Genomic DNA, 24,902 nt, shown 5'->3' on the forward strand with positions numbered 1-24,902 from the left:
CTAAATCGAATGAGTTTCAAAGTTCAGCATTAGAACACAGTAATTCATAAACTGTGTTGAACATTTCGGGGAAAAAACAAACCATTTGGCAGGAAAATTCAGTTGAAATATAACTTGCCATCAAGTCAAATTAAATTTGACTTTTAGCTACTTACAAAATGTTAACAATACCGGAAATTAAAAGTTTGAGGCAACATTTCCAGTTTTCAATACTGACTATTATACAAGCATACTATCATCTTCTAAAGCCAGGATTGATGCTTTAATTCCAGCATCTCCTAATGAAGGATCAATTCAGTCTTCCATTGAAATCACAGATGAAGTTATTTCCTCCAGAAAAACACTGCCATTCATAGTCCAATTTGTCTGTCTGTAAAATGATATAGTTGTGTGTAAATACATCAAACTCATACAACCACAGGTAGACAAAACAAACATAATGAGAAAATGAAATTAAATATACAATAAGATGTAAAACTGTACAAACTGATATGCAAAAGGAATATGCTAACAAAATTGTAAAGGTTATAAACAAACATAAAGAGGACAAGAAACAGCTTCCAAGATTGTTGTATCCATAGCGGATACACAGAAGTCAGTTTGGTTTCATTCATTATTGCCAAACTTTATCAGAAATCGCAGACTTGGTGGAAAGAAAAGAGCATCTGTTCTCCAAATATTTATCTTAAATAAAATTTGTAAAAACTAAAAAGTTAAAAGACCTCTTTATAAAAATTGTTCACAAAAACATGATAATATTTAAGGAGAATTGAAGACTCCAATAGAACAATTTGACAGTAGTCATAACATTCTACTGAACTTCAGAACTTGGGTTATCATGGTTATCATGGTGGGGTGTATCAGCATTTGTTTGGCACAATAATACTACAGTTATGCTCATGATAAACACAAAATGATCGCATAAGGCTATGATGAAGAGATTTTCACTCTTTTCTTTCCAGACATATAACTTTTTTCTTCTTGAATTCCGGAACAGAATCTTATTTCCACAGACTCTCTCTCAAAAATACCTGAACCTCTGACGTTCAAATATATAAGTGAGTGTTTTATGACGCTTTGAACAGTATTTCATACATATCCCACCATGTCTGTTTGATACAGAAGGAAAGCCTGAAGTGGTGCAGGCTGTAGACATTTACCACTTAGTCTGACAAACCAAGGACCACACTCCTTGTGAATCTGGGATACGAATCCACAATCACAGGCATTCTTCAGTGCCTTGGACAGCCAGGCCATCCATGCCTCTGGTCAAACATAAAGACTGTTGATACTAAACTGAACAGACAATTTAACATATCATGACTCAGCTGCAGCCTACACTGGAAATATTATGGCATACATTACTGTGGTCACTGTCACTAATGCCTCAGTCACATTTGCGCTATGGCAGCGGCTGCAGAGGATCTGCGGTGGCCTCAGGGTCGCCCTAGGACGTATGATAATCTTTCAGGGGCCGTTGGGGTTGCTGTGGGAATATAGCGCGGAGTTATAACTTTTTTAATTTCTGTGTTCGCTGTAGCAATTAGACAAATAGACATGCCGTAGCCATGCTGTAGAGTGGTTCCACGGCGACCATACGTCAGGCGTATGGTGGCCTTGCATTTGCCGTGCGGTTGCCCTGTGTAGCGGAAGCGTCAGTCTGGCCGCACAGTCGCTGTATGGTCCCTCTGCGGGCGCCTTGCAAGTGGCTTGTGTCTGCCTTGATATTTGCCCAAAACCTACGGCCGCCACAGGGATGCTCTAAGTGCATAATCACTTCAAAGGCCATACGGCAGCCGCAGGTTTACTGTCTCCACAAATTCAAAATACGCCATGCGGCTAACCTAACATTTGTGAGTGCTGCAGTATGTGACTGTGGGAATGCTGCAGCAGCCCTATAATTGCTATTGGCCGTAGATATTTTAGACCCCATGGCCGTGGCGGCAGATGTGACAGAGGCATAATACTTTGACATCTTAATCAAGTCAAAGAGTTAAAGAACAAACTTAGTTTCCAGTTCCTCCCAAGATTTATATGCAGTCACAATAATTTAATTTTGTATTGTTATTTAAAAAGAATAGCAGTAAGAGTTTTGTCATTGAATAATCACACACCATGTCAACTGTAATATATGAGTACATTTCACTCCAGTAGTGTTGAAACAACAGTTGATCACACACAAAGTCGATATCTCCCTGATATAAACACTGGTTCCACTGTGTTGTATTGCCTCTGGAGTAAGTGACACATAAAGCATGCTCATGTTATTTTGGGTATGTATCCATCAAGTGTATCAATACTGTTCACAGCAACATTGCAAAGCAACTATTGCTCATTGAAATATTCACAAAACAAAAATAAGGTGCATCGTTTTGACACAGATGCTTCAAACTTTCCTGATAAGAAAGAGCTAAGTACATTCATTAATTTTACACATAATCTGCAATGTAGGACATGCATACAATTTGTTGACCTTCACCTTGATATACCATAAATGGACATACACTTTTCACTGGTACAACTTGTGTCAACATGTGTCAGGCCTCTATTACTTTTGTTTGTGACCTTTCGTGCACCTTTCCCACGCACACACACACACTTCCCCATTTTGTTCTGTCCTGAAAATGTCTGTCAGTATAAGTTTATGTTAATCATTATGATAGCAATCAATAAACATAAACATCTTATGCAATAAATCAAATCAACATATGAATCATTAACTAAGCCATACACATGGACAAATGCAAAACAATCCTCTGTAATTTCTTCATCTAATCCACACTATTGGGCTCAAACATCTACAGTAACATACACCTTTGTTTGTCACAGCCTCACCCACAGAAAATTTACTGGTGAGAATTTTAGTAATCACTACAGCTGGAATGCTTCTTTGAATAAATTATAATGTCAAAAAAACATACAAGCAATACTCAAAACAAAATATGGAAATTGTAAAACATGTGCATTAATATTTGCCCCAGTCAACCACCCTCTTTTGCTTATCAATTAGTATCATTAAACAATCTATGAAATACTAATCATAAAGAGATATTAAGAATAATTCAACATCCACTGAAGTCTGCACAACAATCTCCCAAGCAATAAAGCCTTTAACCCTGATTCTGTTCAGATAAGCTTTATCCTTAAATGTAACAACCTACTTTCATAATGGCTGCCTGGTCGGTACAATAGGCCTATCATAGAATGTTTCAATCTCATTCAAATCAGATCATAGTTCTCTCTAGTGCTAAACAAAGATCTGAGGGCACCCCATTACGACTTTGCACGAACTTTGACCGACCAATGGAATGACTGATAATAGGAAGGCACCTTTCTCGCGCTTTACGTCACTAATATCAAAATGGCGACAACACTTCGAAACATATTTTGACAAATTCTCAATTAAAAATTGAAACCTGAACAAAAGAACATTCTGGAATGTCTAATAGATGGTCCAGATTGTATGGATTCAGTCGTTAATCCGTTAACTATCGTTGGGAATACCCCGTGTTAAAGTTTCCAAGGATGCATGATTAGAAACACATTACGACTGTCACTTTCATGATCCGGATGATCATGATCGTTTTGACGTGACCCCTTATGGGATGTCCTCAGATCTTTGTTTAGGGGTAGCGAGAACTTAGATCTGATTTTAATGGGATTGATAATGTTACTGATACTAAACTGGAGATCTTCAAACACAAGGGTCACTACTATGCTTTGGGCCTGAGCTCGTTTGGGGGAGGGAATTTTGTTAAATGACCAGTTTCACCTGTTCACAGCAAGATCATTATAATTATGCCTATTCATTCACACATACATGTTATTATCCCAGTGTTCAAATCATCGTTCCAATGTACATTCAATTATATGCAGATCTCAACACAAAATAATGTCACTACTATACAATATTTTGTGCAGTCAGAGCCATCATAAATAGTCTTAAAAATTGTGTCAACAATACTGTTTTGTGTTGGATTAAAAATCCATTATCTATACTGAAGGAACTTATGTTATAAAATGTGAAATTGAAGGAGCAGTGATACCTGCATGAGTATCTTAAATGTCAAACAGTGGACAAGTATAAACATAAAGTCAGACAACAAAGAAAGTGTATCCAATACACCAAACAATGTAACATGTAAAACGTAACTCAGACATCAGTTGGTTACATGCATCATTTGGCAAACAGCAGGAATACTGAAGTTTGAGAAACTTGCATGTTGCCTTTCATTTTTAACGCTATGGCCACACCTGTGCAGGTGTGATAACGAGCCCACCTGCTTTACCAGTGACATGACCCTGACGACACACAACCGCGAGGTCAGCAGGAGAACATTGGGCGTTTCCTTGTTGCTCAGCAACAGGAAGAAGATTAGAATGACAAGCACATTTGTTAATTAGGGCTGTAAAAGTATCATCTTATTGCAATATTGTTCTTCCATATCATTGTCCAAAGCCAGTTGTTGAATGATGTGTAGTTTGAGAGTTCGCCTTCCTATACTATACACACTGGAGAAAGGTCCAACCTCAGTATTCAGAATATTTTCTTACAGTTGCCCCTAAACATGCAGTTCCAGCCTGCATATACCTGGACAGTTTCAGCCATCTCCACTTGGGTACCATGGATGCAACTTGGCTCTAGCCTGCTAGCCCGTGTCAGTTTGTCTGATGTGAAAGGCATCCTAAGGCAAGCAGAATTTTGCTCTTTAGGGGGTGTCCCAAAATGTTAGTATCAGTACCTGGGATGATGATGTTTCGGGTTTAGTTGCATCCCTGCATGTATCCATGGTTTCAATTTGTGCCACAGTCAAACAAACCTTGTTAAACCATCATTGACACCACATTGTCAAGCTTTAGTTTAAGACAAATGCTCAAACCAAGATTGACACTATTTTGTCAAGCCCTGGTATAAGACATACAGTCAAGCCATGATTGACACCATATTGTCAAGCAATAGTTTAAGACAAATGCTCAAACCATGATTGACACCATATTGTCAAGCTATAGTTTAAGACATATAGTTAAACCATGATTTACACCATATTGTCATGCTATAGTTTAAGACATACAGTCAAACCATGACTGACACCATATTGTCAAGCTATAGTTTAAGACATATAGTTAAACTATGATTGACACCATATTGTCATGCTATAGTTTAAGACATACAGTCAAACCATGATTGACACCATATTGTCAAGCTATAGTTCAAGACATACAGTCAAACCATGATTGACACCATATTGTCAAGCTATAGTTTAAGACATATAGTTAAACCATGATTGACACCATATTGTCAAGCTATAGTTTAAAACATATAGTTAAACCTAGAGTGACACCATATTGTCAAACCATGGTTTAAAACATATGTCACCCATGCGATCAAAGCATGGTTTAGATCAATTTGTTAAAACCATGATTCCTACCGCGTGAATTAAACCAAAAGGTATATATAATAATATATACAAGGTTAATATTCCAGGTGTACACCTCATGTTTGTATAATGATTTACACAAATGGTTTACAGACACTGTTTAAACCACACAATGTTAACATCGCATATACCACAGGGGTTTCTCATTTAGTTAATACAAGATGGTCTACATTTGGCTTACACACGCTGGAAGACAACGCAATACTTCCACTCTTCCTGTTTTCTGTTGGTTTCAGCGATAATATCATATTGCTGAAATGCTATTTTTGATTGGTCGAACAAGCAGGAGCTCACTGCCTTGTGTGACGATGGGTAGATTATTTTGGCGGTGGTAGGTTATGAGATGTGTCACACTGTCAAATATGAAGTCTTTAGTTCTTACCTAGAAAACAAGAATATCACAATAGTTAGCAATATATAGGTATGAGTAGATCTTATGTGAATACTAGAAACATTATTTTAACAGTCTCTTCTTTTTTTTTCCGTTGATCAGGATGGTGATACTAAAGTGTCCATTAATGTTTATCATGTTCTGCAGGACCTCGGACCCCCCTCCTCGATCATACAGCATATCGTATCTCCTTTGAATTATGATAAAAACCCTGGACCCATTCTCCACCAAAGCTTCGTTTTGAGTCCAGTTCAAATGACTTGACTAAAAGTATTCATCCAATCAAATTACATGATATCGATTTCAGGAACTCCATACAGGGAAAGTAATGATAGCACAAGTACTTGACACATGTTATTATGAACCATCACAAATACAACTGGAAACCCATGGTAGCATAAGGACTACCTGTTTTATTTCTCAAGAAAATAAATATCTTTTCCTGCTAGTTTGTTTGATTTGTAACAAATCCTTATTTGAAATATAACAAGGCCACTATTTTGAATGTAGATCTGTTTAGACTTCTTGTTTAGAAAGCCATTTTCATTGGTTGCAGATTCTGTAGGTTAGCGATAAGGGTGACAGAGACTGTGATGTCACTTCCGCAATGAGGCTTTAGTGGTGGATGGGGCAGGGTAGATATATATATATATATTAAAATGGAACTAAGATATAATAATATCCTGGATAATCGAGGATACAGAGCCCACTGAAAGAATGTCCTGGTCTAAGTTACCCTGGTCTAAGTGCCCCCACCCATGTCTAAGTGCCCCCACCCTGGTCTAAGTGCCCCCACCCTGGTCTAAGTGCCCCCACCCCCTTCCCTACAACTGATGCACTCACCACTCCCTCAGGGTCGACAAGAAGCAGATGTTTGACTTGTCCATTCTGTCTGCCACTCAGCACATACTGTCCAGGACTGTTACTGCTCTCTCGTACCAGGAAGTCCCCGTCATGCTCCAGTCGGTCTTCAGCCTGGAGGGACAAAAGTCACATTCTACTTTCTATCTATAATGCTCATCACTGGGAATATTTGGCTACAGTTCACTGGTCTGGAAGGGAGTGCTCTGTTTGCTATCCACATGATTAGATATAACGGATCCTGGAGTTGGAAAAGCAGTGTTTTGTGGTGAGGCGTGCTACACACTTGTTGAAATGAAAACTACAGTAAAAGCATATACACACTAATGTTGAAAACCTACACTTTAAGAACTCAATACAAGGACAAATTTGCAGTGTTTCCAAATTTCACACTATGTCTTGTCCAATAGATATTCTTTCTCACAGTTCAACAATGTTTGTTTGATTCATAACTGTTGGATACATATACAAACTTACTTCAACTGTAAATATTATTGTTGATAGATCATAAGAAACATTTTACCAGTAAAATGAAATGAAAAAGTTAGTGTCTTAACTCCACAAGACAAACACACTATTTGAACAAACACAGATTGGACAACACTTGAAATTGGCACTTACCTGCTTCCTGCCAATGTTGCCATGGAACCACTCTTCAAATATTGGTGGTGAGTTAACGGCGCCACCAGAGGGCTTCATGGCACCTGATGCTGGAACATTGTCTGTCACAGGAGACTTTGGCAGGTTGGAATCAAACTGACCTGGAAAGGAGAAAATCAACAGATGAGGTCAGGATGTGTGTCTCTGCCTGAAAAGGTTTGGTCTGGAATGCTTTCTAAGTCAAATTCTTAATTTCAAACCTTCACAATAAAACACCATTATCAATACTTGCATAAAATTATTCTTGATACAGTAAAGGTCCTAATTTAATACTTTGTTTTGTTTTTCTAGATGGCCCGTTTATCACTACTGATTGAAAGCAAGCATTTACTGCAGTTTCCATATCTCATCAAAACCATACCTTTTACTCTCATATGATAACACTTTTTCCATACAGCCAATGAGTGCCAAGGCTTCTAAATCCTCAGCATATCTGATTTGTATATCTCGCAAATGAATATGATCAAGGAGTTCCAAATGCAAAAACAAAAGCCACTCTATAATATCATTGTGGATAATTCAAACACCCTGCCTTTCTGAGCGACATGGCATCTACACCCCAAGGGTTATACTCTGGAGGGCATGTATGAGCTCTGTCGCGGTTTTAGCTCTCCTGAAATGACCTTCTATGGATGTTTTGTCAGATCTTCATGCAGAGAAATCCTTTCGAGTAAAATATCTTATCTTAATGATATTGCCAATTTCACAGCTTAGTCCCTGTGGGCACACAGGTGAAACAGCAGCACAATGTATTTAAAATCACATCTCAGTTCTCACAACACCTGAATATTGAAAAGGGAAGTACTGGCACACAATTTCGACTATCTATTGGACATGCTAGATATTTTCTTTTGGTCATATTTCAAATATTAAAACAATATTTTTCAGACGTAAAGTAACGTGAAATGGAAGTCGCCATTTTGAAACAAGTGCTAAAAAGCTTGAGAAAGCTGCTTTCTGATTGGCTGTCAACTTTGTTAGTCCTTCCATTGGTCGGTCAAAGTTCGCAAAGGTTGTTCCGTAAAGAGACGTCTGAAGGTCTTTGTAGATCTTTAGCAAGCTCTAAGATGTCATTTTCATTGGAACTTGAGATTTTTTACAAAAACATGATTCAATCAGTGAATACTGCCAAAACATGCCTGGAAGATGAGTGGTACACAGAGGTAACGTTGAGGCAGATGTTCTACCTACCCAGATTGAAAGGATCAGCTGCTTTTCCTCCTTCAATCATTTCTTCCATGACATTGTCTTTATTGTCATAGATGATGCCATTCTCCTTGTTGTCATACACTGTGTCATCAAACATGCGGTCCGAGGCCGATGCTGCTCCTACACAACAACCAGTGACATAAAAATTTAGTCTTTGTTTTTGTATCTAAAATAGTTTGACATCTGGATTTTTAAAAAGGGGGGTTCTGCTAACCACAGGTGGAATTGCAAGTAAAAAGGGGTGGTACCCACTCTTCTAATGTACCCAACCCCTAAAAGCAGAGTGCAGAGGTGAAAGGATAAAGCTATGTACTGTACTGCTTTCAACAGTTCTTGTACATAAACCCCCCTTTTGTCCAGAATCCGTCAACCTCTACAGTGTCACCTAATTTCCTGATGACTAAAGTCGGAAACAAGTCATTTCATACTCATACACCATATTGGGATATCTGTAAATGGAGTCAGGAGGCATCTTATTTTACATATAATATAGGTTTTAACTAGGGCTGGGACGAGTCCTAATTTACTACCTGGGTACTATCTCCCTATTACCCGACCCTCCCTGGGTACCCACTGTATGTCTTAAGAGATAGGTACAAAATGTTGGATTGGGAATCTTTTTACCATAGCCCTGGCAAAACGAGTACCCGAGTTACCCGAGTTACCCGTCCCAGCCCTAGTTTTAAACGAACATTTCAACTCTGGACATTAGTTGTCAACAGGTGTGATTATGTGCTGTTTGAATGTCTGTTAGGACTACGAAGGGACAGAAATGTAAGTTTTCTCCACTGTGCCACAGGGTACTGATAAATGTTTTAAAGTGCACCTACTAGAAGAATAATGTTCATCAATCATTGAACTCATTTCACCACGGCTGATGATAAGCAGTTATAATTTTGAAAGTTTACCCCTTTCCTTTTCATTGAGACTAATGATTCCCTTATTCTGGTCATCATTTACCATATTAAAGGTGTTTGAAAGAATTATTCATGCGCACCTCAGTTCACGCCGTTGTACGCGAGTTTACAGTGACGATTTACCTCCCTTGACGCGCCCTGTCTTCTACATAATTGGTGGTAGAAGCAACGACATGTCCGTTTATGATTGTGGAAACCTGCAACATGTACCTTTGCTATCCTTCCCAAACATGAGCCAATAAGTAATTAAAAATAACTCTTCCAATGCATCTCTGAATTTTCAGTGATTCAGTGGGAAAACAGTGTGTAGAGTTCCTACACATTATTTTATTAACTTGGCACATTTTATTCTCCTCCCTGAATTTCTAAAATATTCTTTCGTTCTGTTTTTGGTACAAGAAGCATCACTATTGGTGATTAATTAATTGCTATTAATGGATAAACAGAAAGCATTGTAGAACATCAAACATCATGTCATTTGAACAAATATAGCATGGAAAGGTATTAATCTTTTATGGTCACATGGTTTTATTGTTGTGACTTATGATATAAAATACAATGGTGACTATGGTGTATTTAAGTTCAGAACGAAGGGAACACATCAGTGTTTGGGGGAAAAGGTACTGATGTCCATTGTGAGGATTATGAGAATATGCGGGAAATAGCAAACGTAACCCGTCTGTTCATAAAATGGACTTGTCTGACATTTCAGAGGTCGGATTCCATTCAGGGAGTGATCATTATTAAAATTTGGGTAAATATACTTGTACATTTATCAACATCTTTAAAGAGTCTGTACATAATGTTGATGTCACATATAAGAAATAAACAACTAATGGTCATTGTTTATCATACAATTAAACTCTGGAGGGAGAATAAACCACTCGGGGCTGCACCCCTTGTGGTTTATTCTCCCCGCAGTGTTTTATTGCATGAAAAACAACGACTGCTCATTGTTATTTTAAAACAGAGTCTCTTGTTATAATTTATAAGGAATTTATAAGGAATATAGTCTGTCCTATCAGGGCAACATGGAATAACTGATGATGACAGCTGAGAAGTAACAAGAAGTTGTTGCACCAACCTGTGTTGTCATACGTTGCATCTCTCAGATCTATCAGCTGCCCCTCATGCAGACCATTCTCCTTGCGGTCTTTCACCGACGCATACAGACCAACCTGTACACAACAATTTATTCATTTCATTATAGTCAAACTACAAGTTGTTCAAACTGAGATTTAAACCTTTTTTAATATCAATAATTGACTATAATTCTCAGAGCTCCAGATAAGCTTTTGGTGTTGTGGGTATTTTACCCATGCATTTTAAAATCATTGGGTATCATTAATTCTATCTGGGTATTCAAATTTCTGTTACCCACCAGTTTTTACACATGTGGGTATTGAAGTTAAATATTTAAAAACACTATTCATCTAGTCCCTGCAAACTGGTGTCGTGTGGGTTCGAGAGCTTTATAGGACTCAAAAATACCACGATACTTCCACAAGAAAGTGTGATGGCAAATGATCATGATGTAACTGTCATCATGGAGTTTGGCAAGGTTGACGGAATGCCTGTTTATAATTTCAAAATAAGTTGCTGATTTGCTAATTGAATACGCAGGATTACTTCACAATATTTTGATGATACGCACAAGTTTTATTTTTGTAGTGAATCTGTAATGTTCGTTGCGTATTTGATACGCTTGTATTTCATTTTACTGCATATTTCTGCATTTCTGATGCGTATTTTACGCAGATACGCAGCTTATCTGGAGCTCTGAATTCTTGTTCTTACAGGATAATATCTGTTTAAATAGAAATGAATGTATCATAGATATCTTTCCAAATATATCGAAACATGAATTATTGTGCACTCACCGGTACATTGGTAGGAGACTTGTACTCTGGGACAGGGGGGACTTCAGGGATAGGGGGTGAGGGGGGACACGCCCCAGGGTGGTCATTGTAGTATTCCTCTTCATCACCCCATTTGCTGTTGTCAAAACTAGGATTCTCTTGCCTAAAAACATACAGCTCTGCTATCATATCAATTAACATTGCTATATCAAATTAATTTCAGACATCTTATTTCCCACTGTTTTCACTTAAACTATAACTGGGACCTACTATTTCCTTTCCCGTTTCTTATCAATGAAATGATCTCATTATTTCTGTCACCATATCTTCACCACAGGCATTATGCCCATCGCACATCATCCTCATCAGTAACAGCCTCATCATCTTATCACAGGTCTCACCTGTCTGGCAGCCTGACAGCCTTAGGCTGCTTCTTGAGATACTGCTTGAAGCGGAGCTCAAAGGCTTGCCCGACTGTGGTGACCACGTCCTCCGCCAGTCCTCCCCCACACTCCAGCACATGACAAGCTCGGCCCTTCTGGGGATCCTTGGCAACGTAAGCCACAAAATCTAATGTTTCCTGTCCAAAAACAAACATGAACTCAATGATTGAACTCCATGGATCCCATTTAACATTTCATATAAGTTTGGATGAAAATCTAACAATGAATTTACTGTGGCCTTAGCAAATGCTTGCAACTTATAAGGTCAGCACAAATATTTAAATCTGAAACCGTGACTACAATTCTCATTTTAACAACCTTCATTACTAGATAAAACTCCCAGTGTCCCAAACACACATTTTCATGCACATCTTGAAGTAACTCTAATGTTTCACTGTCTGCAGTGACACCTATCACCTTTAGGATTCAACACAATGATGCTACTTTAAAGATTGTTCACATTACACGGTGAGAAGTACGAAGAAGTATTTCTACTTACAGCATCCCCTCCTGAGGCAAACGACACAACCTGCATGGGGTGGTCAGCAATAATCTGTGGAGGGAAAAACAATGATGTATACAATATTTTTTTAATGAAATTCTCAATGAACTGAAAATTTTGCAAAATGATGTTTTATTGACAAAAAAATATTTGCAATGACCCCCACTCCCTGTTCTACAACATATACATACAACTTATGGTCATTCAATATTATATTAATGTCTAACAAATTCCCTTTCAGGTAGTAGTAGTAGTAGTAGTAGTAGTAGTAGTAGTAGTAGTAGTAGTAGTAGTAGTAGTAGTAGTAGTAGTAGTAGTAGTAGTAGTAGTAGTAGTAGTCAGTAGTGGTCTGCAACAAGAGACTTACCTCCCCTGATTCCATGACCATAAGATTAATGGATTCCACAGTGATGGTAAGATTGACATTGGATCCAGCATACTGCATGTACGGATTGTCGCCGATCATTTTCTGTATCTTCTTTTCTACCTAAAATACAACATGACCATTAACTGTCATATATATATATGCGTCTTATACTGTCAAATAAACGTAATCAAGCTTCATATTACAAATATCAATATTGGATAACATTTCTGAATTCAGTCAATGAAAGATTTAATAAGAACTTTTATCCACTGTTATTCTCTTGAGGGAGACATATTCTTCTCAGGAAAGAATAAAAATAACCTTTCGTTTCTTCGATGCTGTTTTGAGTCCAGCTGCTTCTGTTACTCTGTTGATTGCTTCTCTGTAACAAAAGCCATATGATCTTGTCATAAACAATCATCCACCAGAAATGATCATACGGAATCGTTCTGTCATAGAAATGAATTTATACAGTTATGGACTTACGCAACATTTCCGAGGTCAGATTCTATTCAGGGAGTCAGCATTATTTACATACGGGGTAGAATAAGTTTCAGCAACCCATTCTTGCCATAAAAGGCGACTATGCTTGTCATAAGAGGCAACTAACGGGATTGGGTGGTCAGGCACGCTGACTTGGTTGAAGCATGTCATCGATCCAATTACATGGATTGATGCTTTTGACGTCAATCACTGGATTGTCTGGTCCAGGCTCGATTATTTTCAGACTGCCATCATATAGCTGGAATGTTGCTGAGTGCGGAGTAAAACAACAAACAAACCAAACCAAACCAAACCAAAACATATGGGTAAATATATTTAAAGCTTGTACATTTTAATAACATCCTTCTCCCTATAGTGTTTTATTGTACAATAAACAACTTCCAATCGTCGTTTATTTCTTAAATAAAGTTAAACAGTGAACCTACCTTGTGAGTGTTGTTCTTGTTTCAAAGTCTAAAGATTTCATGGATTCCTTCACTTCTATACAACCAATATACTGCAGATTGAGAAAAACATGTAATCAGATCATGATAACAATGTTCATAAAATGATGAAGATTCAGGTAACAAATGCATGGTACTTTTTTGTATATTTTCAAGAACCCTTTCTCAAGAAATTATGAGACTTTTTACACTTTTCATATGTATTGTAATGGACACTACCGCTAAACAAAGATCTGAGAACATCCCATTACAGGTCATGTTGAAACAACCTTTCACTGGATCAATCAGAGTGATGCTTACCAGATCAGGAAAGAGTCAGCCAGAATGTGTTTTCTAGTCATGCAACCTGGAAATCGTTAAAACAGCGTATTCCGAACAACAGTTACGGGCTGTACGACTTATTCCTCTGTGTGTGTGTGTGTGTGTGTGTGTGTGTGTGTGTGTGTGTGAGTGTGTGTGAGTGTGTGTGTGAGTGTGTGAGTGTGTGTGTGTGAGAGAGAGAGAGAGTGTGTGTGTGTGTGTGTGTGTGTGTGTGAGAGAGAGAGTGTGTGAGTGTGTGTGTGTGTGTGAGAGAGTGTGTGTGAGTGTGTGTGTGAGAGAGAGTGTGTGTGTGTGTGTGAGAGAGAGAGTGTGTGAGTGTGTGTGTGTGTGTGAGAGAGAGAGTGTGTGAGTGTGTGTGTGTGAGAGAGAGTGTGCGAGTGTGTGTGTGTGTGTGTGTGTGCGAGTGCGAGTGCGTGTGCGTGTGCGTGTGCGTGTGTGTGCTTGTACTAGTCACAGTTGAACATGAATACCCCACTCAGACACAGTATACTGACTCCGAGCTGACCAGTCCTTGTTTTAGCCCCTTAATGCCGAGCAACTGGGGATCGAAACCTGGACCTTCCATCTACCACTAGACCATGGAGGCGGTAACAACAAGTACCATCTTTTAACGTCTTTTGGTATGACACGGCTGGGGATCGAACCCTGGACCTTCCATCTACCACTAGACCATGGAGGCGGTAACAACAAGTACCATCTTTTAACGTCTTTTGGTATGACGCGGCTGGGGATCGAACCCTGGACCTTCCATCTACCACTAGACCATGGAGGCGGTACCAACGAGTACCATCTTTTTACGTCTGTTGGTATGACGCGGCTGGGGATCGAACCCCGGACCTTCCATCTACCACTAGACCATGGAGGCGGTCCTCTCACTTCAGTGGGATAACTATTTGAACAGAAAAGACTTTGCATAGCTGTGGGAAGTGTTGCCATACAATCTAAGCTATCTTTAGACAATCTAGGCTATCTATAAGACTTTCAGTTGTCGTAATCAAGAAAATATTTATCAAAGTGTAGTCGGGAATGAAAGTCGCAAGTTTGAAACTAGTGCCGTATAGATCAACACAGTGGCTTTCTGATGACTTAGGGTTAGTCATTTCTTTCATCGGTCAAAGTCTGTGAAGGTCATTCTGACATGACCGGTAATGGGAGGACTTTGTTCAGCAGTAGTGATAAGTAAGATCTGATTGTAATGAGATTGACACAGGTGGTGCTACAGTTAAAATATACATCTGACACATACCCTGACACCATAGCAGATTCCTGCATCAGGCTCCAGCTGTTGGTCTGGGTGGATCCAGCCTATCTCGGGTTTGTTCAGGAAGCTTCCTGTCCTGGACCATTCTGACGCAGGAACCTTGTTCTTCTTCCGCAGCTTGTCAATCACACCAGCCATGCTGGAAGAGAAGACAGACATTATCACATTATCACATTATCACTGGACCAGACAAGTAATAGCATGAGCAATGATTCACACTGTTGGGGTACAATGACACGTAATCTGCTAAGTCAAAGCAGATCCATTAAGGTGCATATAATGTACGTATGGTGCGCATGCGTGCGTGCGTTTCGGGGGGGGGGCATGTAATGTATATGTACGTGTGTGCGTGGGGAGGATATAATGTACGTATGGTGTGTGTGTGTGTGCATGTGTGTGTGTGTGCTTGTGGGGGGGCATATAATGTACGTATTGTGTGTGTGTGTGAATGCGTGTGATTGTAATATGACACAGTTATCTTATAGCATGTGCTGCTGGGCAACAACAAAAAGCAGAAAATGTTGTCAAACATTCGTTCAGGGAAAAAACACCTCTCTATTTGATAAGAAACCATAAGGTCGAAACTACTGGCATTTATCAATGTCTGGTATGCTGCTGGTCCTACAGCAATGCTAACCTGCTGATACTACCCGTCAGAAACACTAGCTGTTCACACGGTTCTTATAAATATTACAGCTTCCGGGTACAAAACAACTTCCTGTTCATAGCTGAGTCCTACAACCCAGTAACACAGTTACATTATTGAACAAAAACAACTGCCTGGATCCAAACTTCTATCCTTAATGAATCGAGGTTGCAAGATCAGAGTTGGATTTACTTTATTGACACCTTCGAAGAATAAAATTTCTGGTAAAAAATACTGTTGCATATTAAAGTTACTGAAATTTGAAAATGACACATAGAACTATTTAAGCTAGCTAGCCAGCAATCTAGACATCGGAGGGAACTTGGGTATCTGATCTTGCAAGTTTTATTCAACATGTTCAACCAAGCTCAAACTAACATTCCAGCACATCAAGGTTCTTAGTCTACCATACCAACTGCCAAACTGAGAAGCTGGTGTCAGTGGTTACAGTTAATTCTAATCACAATAGCCCCCAAAATACTTGTGTTTCAGGCAACAATAATATAAAATAAATATTTTAATTATGTTGAACATTGATGGCTTGTTTAGAACTTATGTTAATTATAATGTTTCTCAAATTTGTAGGTCCAGGCAGCGACAGTTCATCTTCCCGAGGTAGAGAGTTAACTGACTATAAAAGTCCAGTTTCCACCCTTGCTGAACTAGGCTGGAATTCCTGGGCTCGATCGTAGCACCACCAGTGGTTGTTACGAGATAAGTCCCTTCTATGCTTCTCCTATGGACCAATCAGATTCCACCTCTTGTATCACTTGCATTTGCTTCAAACAAAATGGCGGCGCCCAGTCAAGACTATCTGATCGATAATCAAGATCTATATTGTGAGAAAACTGGTCTTACATCGCGAAGTGCATCAAATCACATGAGCACCTTGATTAAAAACTTGAAAAGATTTGGAAAAAATCTGTTTACAACGAGTTGGCGGTGCACATGCTGTGCAAATCCTGCAATCGTCCGAATTCTGCTTGACAGTTTACGAACTGGATTTTGATTGCAGTGTGCGATTTTGATTGGACTAAGCATAGACTCGTTAGTCCAGCCAAAATCTCACTCCATAATACCAGCCTAGTTCGGCAAGGATGGAAACTGGACTTTTAAAGTCAGTTAACTCCCTTGCCTCGGGAAGATGGTGACAGTTTTGATATTCAATGATAATATGTAGTCAGTTGGTTTATCTGAAACACAAATATTTTCTACGGGATTTATAAGATATCCATACATAGTGACTTAAATCCTATTACCTGATTACCTGATTACCATGATAACTCATTTTTTTAGGATTACCGGGTAATATGAATACCGCTTGGTTGGGAGAGTGACGATGCTATTTACGACATATTAGACACCCCATTGGGATATTTGTACAGAAACGATTCACTGCACTCCACTCACAGCGAGGACATGGTGGTAACATCATCTTCTCAAATATTGTGAAAATGAAACAGAGGAAATAATCCCAGTACTGTTATGTGACAAATCTCTGTATTTGTACCACGCTGGCAACACAGCTGCATGACATGTCATGCTGGTCATGTTCATAGACAACACAGCTGCATGACATGCAATGCTGGTCATGTTAATAGACAACACAGCTGCATGACATGTCATGCTGGTCATGTTTATAGACAACACAGCTGCATGACATGTCATGCTGGTCCTTGTAAATAGACAACACAGCTGCATGACATGTCATGCTGGTCATGTTTATAGACAACACAGCTGCATGACATGTCATGCTGGTCATGTAAATAGACAACACAGCTGCATGACATGTCATGCTGGTCATGTTTATAGACAACACAGCTGCATGACATGTCGTGCTGGTCATGTTTATAGATAACACAGCTGCATGACATGTCGTGCTGGTCATGTTTATAGACAACAGCTGCTTGACATGTCATGCTGGTCATGTTAATAGACAACACAGCTGCATGGCATGTCATGCTGGTCATGATTATAGACAACACAGCTGCGTGACATGTCATGCTTGTCATGTTTATAGATAACACAGCTGCATGACATGTCATGCTGGCGATGTTTATAGACAACACAGCTGCATGACATGTCATGCTGGTCATGTTTATAGACAACACAGCTGCATGACTTGTCATGCTGGTCATGTTTATAGACAACAAAGCTGCATGACATGTCATGCTGGTCATCTTAATACAGAACAAAGCTACATGACATGTCATGCTAGTCATGTTTATACAGCAGAACACAGCTCCATGACATGGCATGTTGAATACAGCCATGGAACTTTGTTTAATTATTCAATTGTTTGATTGATTATATTCCATCCTTATTAGGCTCGGATGGTTAATCTGATACTTGGGTTGGGTGGGTACTGAGTAGGACCCGGGTACCCACAGTTCTACCTGGACCCGTGGTTAGTCACGTGATACATCATTTAATGACAAAAAGTCACTATAGCTCAGTGGTTACAGTACAAGTTGGTAATGTTTGCATTTCTTTCTGACGATGTACACATTCCTTTTGACTTGTATATGCTTGAGAAAAGTTAAACCTTTCGTCACTTCAATGTTCGCATGATCTGATCGTTTGATACATGTATGTAAATAGTTTTTGCCGGGGCTGTGGTAAATCAATTCCCAATCAGACAGTTTGTACCCAACTCTTGAGACCTACAATGCGTACCCAGGTAGGAATAAGGGGTCAGGCACCCAGGAAGTAAATTTGGACTAATCCCAGCCCTAATCCTTATAGTATTGAGATGACAGGAGCTTGGCTATCCAGTCCCAGACAAATTCTGAATTAAAATTATTAATTTTTGCATCTAAAATTGCTAAATTCTGCAGCAAAAACAATCATTTTTTCCCTTAAAACTTAATACAAACTCATTTTTATTCTTTGAAACTTTTAATATGTTGCATTTATGGTTAAATATAAACATAGTATATGTGGTCATAATACCACAAGAAAAGGAAAATCAATAGTACAGTATTCATGATATTTAATACTTGTCAACAGATGTCCATATAACCACCACATCATATTTATAACCCAGTCACCAAATCCATCTGTATGTTATCAAGCTATGTCTTTATCACTGCTAACATAAGAACACAATATACACATTATGAATGGTGTGGGTGAAAATCGATATAAACATATTTTTTTCCATAAAGTGGAGGGATTGGCAAACAAGCAAATTTTGCTTATCTCCCAAACATGATACATATACAAATAGCAATGTATTGATAGTGACATGAGAAATAGCATACATTGTATAATTGGCATTAAAGGTAAGTATTGTTCTGTAAGTGTTTAATTACTGGATTATCTTCCATAACTACAGTTACATTATTATTTACATTAAGCACAACAACATCGTGAAAATAGGTCAACAATATATCAAAGTTACATCATGATGATTGTATTTCAACTGATTTAACTCAAACAGGACTACCATGTTGTCACATTTTTTAAGCATGTTTTAAGTATCATTCAAATAATAAATAATAACCTAATTATTTATCCTTCATTATTTGTTCATCAATAAACTTATCACAGAGATAATGTGACACATCACTAAAACTTCAATTAAACACCATGGCATATATTTCTTTGAGACACTCCCCCCAGCGTTTAAACACAAAGATAATAATAGTGAATTCCATGCAAAAAAAACTACCTGGGATGTAATTGAAGCCTGGCGTCTAATCAAGTCAGTACAAGTTAACAGTAAAGAAGTTTGGGTCTCTTGTTGAAATATCATATACAGTGTTTGAATTCAAAGGGTCTTGGTCATGCCGTCAAGTTACAAGCTGAAGATTTAAGGGTCCATACATACAAATAGCACATCAGCAAACTTCAGTACCTCTGTCAATGTCAAACACTGATTTATTCAGAACACGTAAGTTCGAAAAAAGCATTAACAAAATATCCCATGCTACAAGTTCTATTTCAAAATGAGACAAAGGTTACCCTGGTTACATTTCTGACATTTATTTACTAAATAATGCCAAAATAAAAAAACAAAATCAGCATAATAAACTATTTACCTCAATATGTGTTCCTCAGCAAGAGCACTGACTTGGTATGTGACCACAACGTGTGGTGGTCTGTGTCACTGCTGAGAGAGGACTGATTTCCTGGTTACCCTACTTGTCTGTCCAAGTCAAAAAGATGTGGACTAGTCCAAAGTCAGCTGAAGCAGGAAGTGTATTACATGAACAGTCCTGTGACTCAACAACTGTCCTTCAGTGCGTGTAGCGGCAAACTGGGTCAGTATGCATACCATGCCTAAACCCACGACTGTGTCACTAGTATTATCAAGTAAAGATATATTTAGACCTACAATGGTAAGCGTGACCCTGTGAGCCTACAAATAATTTATGTCAGTTCATCATGCTAAAAAAAAGGAGACAAAAGTCATTTGTTCCTTGCTTCCCCTAAATCTTGTGTTGGGTCCCGGACATAGGTCCCGGACATAGGTATCTCATACAAAGCTGAATCTGTACACACAGAGATAATATACTAAGGTCTATAGTACAACTCACAAAAAAGTAGGAAAACAGTTTCAAATTTACAATTCTGCTTCAGTGAAATTTAGTAATGTTTTTCTCCTGTTTGTCTTGAACACTCCCCCAGTGTATTGACTATTGAACAGAGTAATGCCTTCACATCTAAACATAGTATCTGGCAATCATGATTTGGGGTGCCGCTACAAAGGAATGTGTACATAAGATTTCATGTAAACAGAATTTCATGTTGAAGTGAGACTTGACATTATATCACGATAAGATATTTTTAACTATTCTCAAGATCAAACATAGTCTGTACGGACACGATGCTTACAACTGACTACCTATGATAGGAATTTGATTTAATACTAGGGCTATTACGATTCACTCGCGTATTCGTTGAATCGAACCGTATCCATTCATGAATTGAATTCGTTATTCTTGGCCACTAGAATTGAATATTTATGAATATGCAAGCATATGCATTTACATAAAAAAAATACCCATAAGAACATATTTTATGCATAGATTTCTTCAAAAGACAACACTCTTATACTATTTAATTTGACAGTATTGTGGTCACTGGTCATTGTTGCATTTGAGCAGAAACTAGTACCTGGATAAATGCAGTAAATAAATGGATAATATAATTAATAATATATTAAAAAATAAACAAACCATGTCAAATAATTTATGTTGTTGTTGCCTCACTGAACATGCTGAATATGACAAATGATATATCAACTGCTGACTTGTTATTGTATTCGTGAATTAATATTCGTATTCGTTACCCTATATTCATGATACAAATCGTTTTCGCCTCATAGTGTATTCGTTGCAGCCCTATTTAATACCTACCGAATACCAGTGCATGTTACAGTGCCTGTGCACATAATAATACCTACTGACTAACTACACATTGTAATGCCTGCCAACTACCAAGCATTAAAAGTTGGGCTAGCAGTCAGAAACATTTACTAGCCCTGATGAACAAGCCTTACCTGTCATGTTTATTGCTTATATAATCAAAGAATGAATTTTCTGCTCTCCCTTGTGTATGGTGAAACACATCAGGGATATGTAGGAATAGGTGGATGAGTGAAGTACATCAGCGCAGGAATTCAAGTCAAATGAAATGCACAATCTAGTTTCCTTGGACATTTCACTAACCACCTGGATCACATTTACTAACCACCAGGATCACATTCACTAACCACCAGGATCACATTCACTAACCACCAGCATCACATTCACTAACCACCAGGATCACATTCACTCACATTCACTAACCAACAGGATCACATTCACTAACCACCAGCATCACATTCACTAACCAGCAGGATCACAATGATACATTATGTTAACTAATGTGGCCTATTGGACAAACATTTAGTCGATGAAATCTTATATCACACAATACCCTTCTCGACTCTAAAAATTAAAAATAATTTTCCTATGCTGATTTCATAGACTGTGGAATAGAGCTAGCTAGAGCTGGCTAGACTTGGAATTTGTATAAGTTTCTAATTTATTTATTTTTTATAAAATAAATACATTCCAAAGTCATGGTGCAGGACTAGGAGTCTATGGGTATTGAGATTGACTTGTTACTTTCTGCAAATACAATAACTTTTATATATGAGCATGATGAGAAACAATTAAATTAATCACAATGTTATCAAATAATAAATGAAAAAAAATATATTGACAATGAAGTAATTGTTTTAATTCAACAAATTTCTTAAACCATTGCTTAGGATTTTCCTGCCAGGGAAATGGTTTTAAATTTCTTTTCTTAATCATTGTGCCAAATTAATTTTTTTTAAATTCAGATGCCTACACGTTTCACTGCTTGGTATTAAGTTAAAAAATATAAACAAGATAAAAAAACAAATGTGGCCTTTATGTCCATCACTTACTAATATCACCTATCCAAATTATTGCACTAAACACAATACTATGAAAAACTTGAGCTTGAAAGGGAAAGTAAAGTCAACATTGCAACTTTGCAGATTTTAATTTTTATACTTAATCTGAAACGCTTGACCAAAATTAAATATGAAATCGGAAATAGTGAATAAAAGACAATAAAATACAACACAATAAATCGTCCCCCAAACAAAAACTATCCTCCAGTAAGGGGATTCCCCTTTCTGGCAGTTAATAAGGTACCCTCTGCTTGACGTGTTGTGCAATTTTAATGATGGGGCCTTATCTTTTCCACTGGGTACTGAGAGAACACAGAACTAACTTTGTAACTACCAGTAAGGCTCTACATTCAACATGGCACCTTCCTGCCGTCAGAAAAAGGTCACTCAGTATCCAATAAACTTTTCAAATCTATCACATGGCTGAAATCTATTTATTGAGTCTATATGCCAAATATCTGCCTTGAAGGCACAGCTAAACACCAAATACCATTATCATCATTCAAAGCTATTACATAACATTGGATGCAAGATAAACAGCATCTCCATAATCAATCAACTCTTAATCTGGAGACCAGTGGTGCATGTCTAATTCCCAGGAGTGTCTACAGCTGGCCTGGGTGTTGCCTGTAGGGGTAAATGACTACTGTAAAATATACGTGATATACTCAGAAGACTGCTTCAAGGAATTAGCAAATGGTGAAAGTCACTGAAGCATGGTGGTTACTGATGTGTGATAATCTCATAATGGCACAGTGTTTCTAACCAGGGAGCCTCTAAATACATGGATCCTCATACCCAAATATGGAGAATTATGATATCTTGCTTGACCTGACTGACCCACAAAATGAGGTCACCATATTTCACCCTTGATCTGTCATTGTTTAAAAGAGGGAGTTGCATGTGATGTCACTATGGAAAGTCATTAGAAATCTCTTTGTGGGTGAGGTTCGTTTGGTGACATCATGAATACAGCATGTGTAGTGTTCAGTCACTAAAACATTAAACATTTTAAAGAAATAACAATGTAATGACTCCACTGAATAAATTCAACCAAAGTAATTAAATTATTGGTGCAGTTTATACTTATTTGCTTTGATTGAACAAAACAACAATAAGACTGATTCTGCAGGGAATGAGGCCTACTCATCCGAAACAACCTGCCCTGTGTTAGAGGTGTCCTCTGACATGTGCAATATGTGTTACTTTTTAATAGCTTGCCGAATATGTTATTGTTATCATAATAATCAGAAAAATACAACAACAAAATATTTCCCCAGACTAACATATCTGAAATGTGCGTCTACTTACTACAGCTTGTGTAGTCAATACTTTTGTTTGAACATAACAAAGTACAAAAAGAGAATAAAAACATTTCCTCATAAAGACCACATACTAGTGAAATTAGAAGGATCTTGTTTTATGGATTCTGAGTTAAACATTTTTATTATGTTACATCATATTTACACAATTGTTTCATGAACTATTGAAACTGATCAGAAATTGGAACAGAAAAAATGGATTTAAATATGTCAAAATGTCCTATTGTAAAGCTAGAACTAGAAATTTCGCTAAGGTTTACTCTTGTTCTAGAGTGCTTTCATAAGTTTGTGACATGCAATGACAAAATATAGTTCAAAATTATAATTCTTTTCTATCTTATTATGTCACTATGAACAAGGAATGAAATGTAAGACTGCTTGGTAGTCAATGTCATTCCTAGACATATTAATAGGGGATATGTCAAGACAAATGACATGCTTTGTAAGACATTTACTGAGGTCCTTGAAATTTGCTTCTATAGTACAGGATTGTTATGACAGGACTCTTTGCCTGTCATGATTAATTAAATTTAACACTGACCATGTTGGTAATAGCGAACATGACAGGAAAATACTCAAACATGTATCTGAAGAACATGTTTTCACATGTAATCAGTAATGAAATAATAGCTGGAGATCCATGTTTTCATGGTAACATAGAAGGAAAGTTTAGTATGTATTTCATAAATAGTTGTGGAACTCACCCTGCCTTAGACTTACAGCAATGTTTGGTAAAACCCATTCTAAATTGTCTCTCAAATTCACAAGCACAACCTCTTATACTTATCTTAAACTGATTGCATCACATAAATAGAATATGCACGTGTGAGGTTTAAATGAATCATAGTCTAGATCGTGAGTACTGTATACAATCAAACCATTCACTGCATGCAATGACAAATAGAACATGTTGTAACCTTCTATTTTTAGTAAAACGTGAGCTAAAAAAGTACTTAAAGTCATTATAGGAAATAGTGGTTAGTTACCGATCGATATCATTCTCCAAATAAACGAACGTACCGTCGCTTAAATATCATATCGCCTTACCTGATTGTGTGTTGTTAAAGCAAACAATACCCTGTTCATAAACTCATCCCACCAAAACTAGGAAGTGGGATTGGCGAAATAAACAGGAAGTTCTCCATCGAAAGGACAGTGCGCATGCCTGCTATTTCCTAAGTTGTTTGTAAATATAATGGTATTGTGATTGATAAAATGTCGTCCATCCTTAAATCTAAGCTATTTATTGTTGATGAATAGTCATATTAAAAAATATGGTGCTTCATAATTTCGACAATCTTCGTCAAATATTCCGTAAATATCAA

At 37.8% G+C, this 24,902-nt stretch overlaps 1 protein-coding gene across 3 annotated transcripts; it reads right to left on the reverse strand.

Moving 5' to 3' along the window:
- Positions 1-595: 595 nt before the first annotated feature.
- On the reverse strand, positions 596-24,743 carry LOC124135692 (SHC-transforming protein 1-like). 3 transcript variants are annotated; one of them, XM_046501156.2, is made up of 14 exons: positions 24,625-24,743; positions 19,866-20,011; positions 15,162-15,315; positions 13,577-13,647; positions 12,969-13,029; positions 12,648-12,767; positions 12,278-12,331; positions 11,737-11,915; positions 11,357-11,498; positions 10,561-10,654; positions 8,542-8,679; positions 7,312-7,451; positions 6,673-6,804; positions 596-5,820 (listed from the first exon to the last, which is right to left on the reverse strand). In XM_046501156.2, exons 3-14 carry the CDS (start codon positions 15,312-15,314, stop codon positions 5,683-5,685), a joined length of 1,422 nt encoding a protein of 473 aa, XP_046357112.2. In that variant the 5' UTR covers position 15,315; positions 19,866-20,011; positions 24,625-24,743; the 3' UTR covers positions 596-5,682. The 3 variants fall into 3 exon arrangements, with proteins under 3 accessions (XP_046357112.2, XP_046357111.2, XP_046357110.2); XM_046501155.2 differs by lacking the exon at positions 19,866-20,011 and having other exon boundaries at positions 24,625-24,742; XM_046501154.2 differs by lacking the exons at positions 19,866-20,011; positions 24,625-24,743 and adding an exon at positions 24,282-24,399.
- Between the last annotated feature and the right edge of the window lie 159 nt (positions 24,744-24,902).

Source organism: Haliotis rufescens, unplaced genomic scaffold (genome assembly GCF_023055435.1).
Source record: "Haliotis rufescens isolate VD_foot unplaced genomic scaffold, xgHalRufe1.0.p SCAF_1, whole genome shotgun sequence".
In the NCBI taxonomy this organism is placed as follows: Eukaryota; Metazoa; Mollusca; class Gastropoda; order Lepetellida; family Haliotidae; genus Haliotis; species Haliotis rufescens.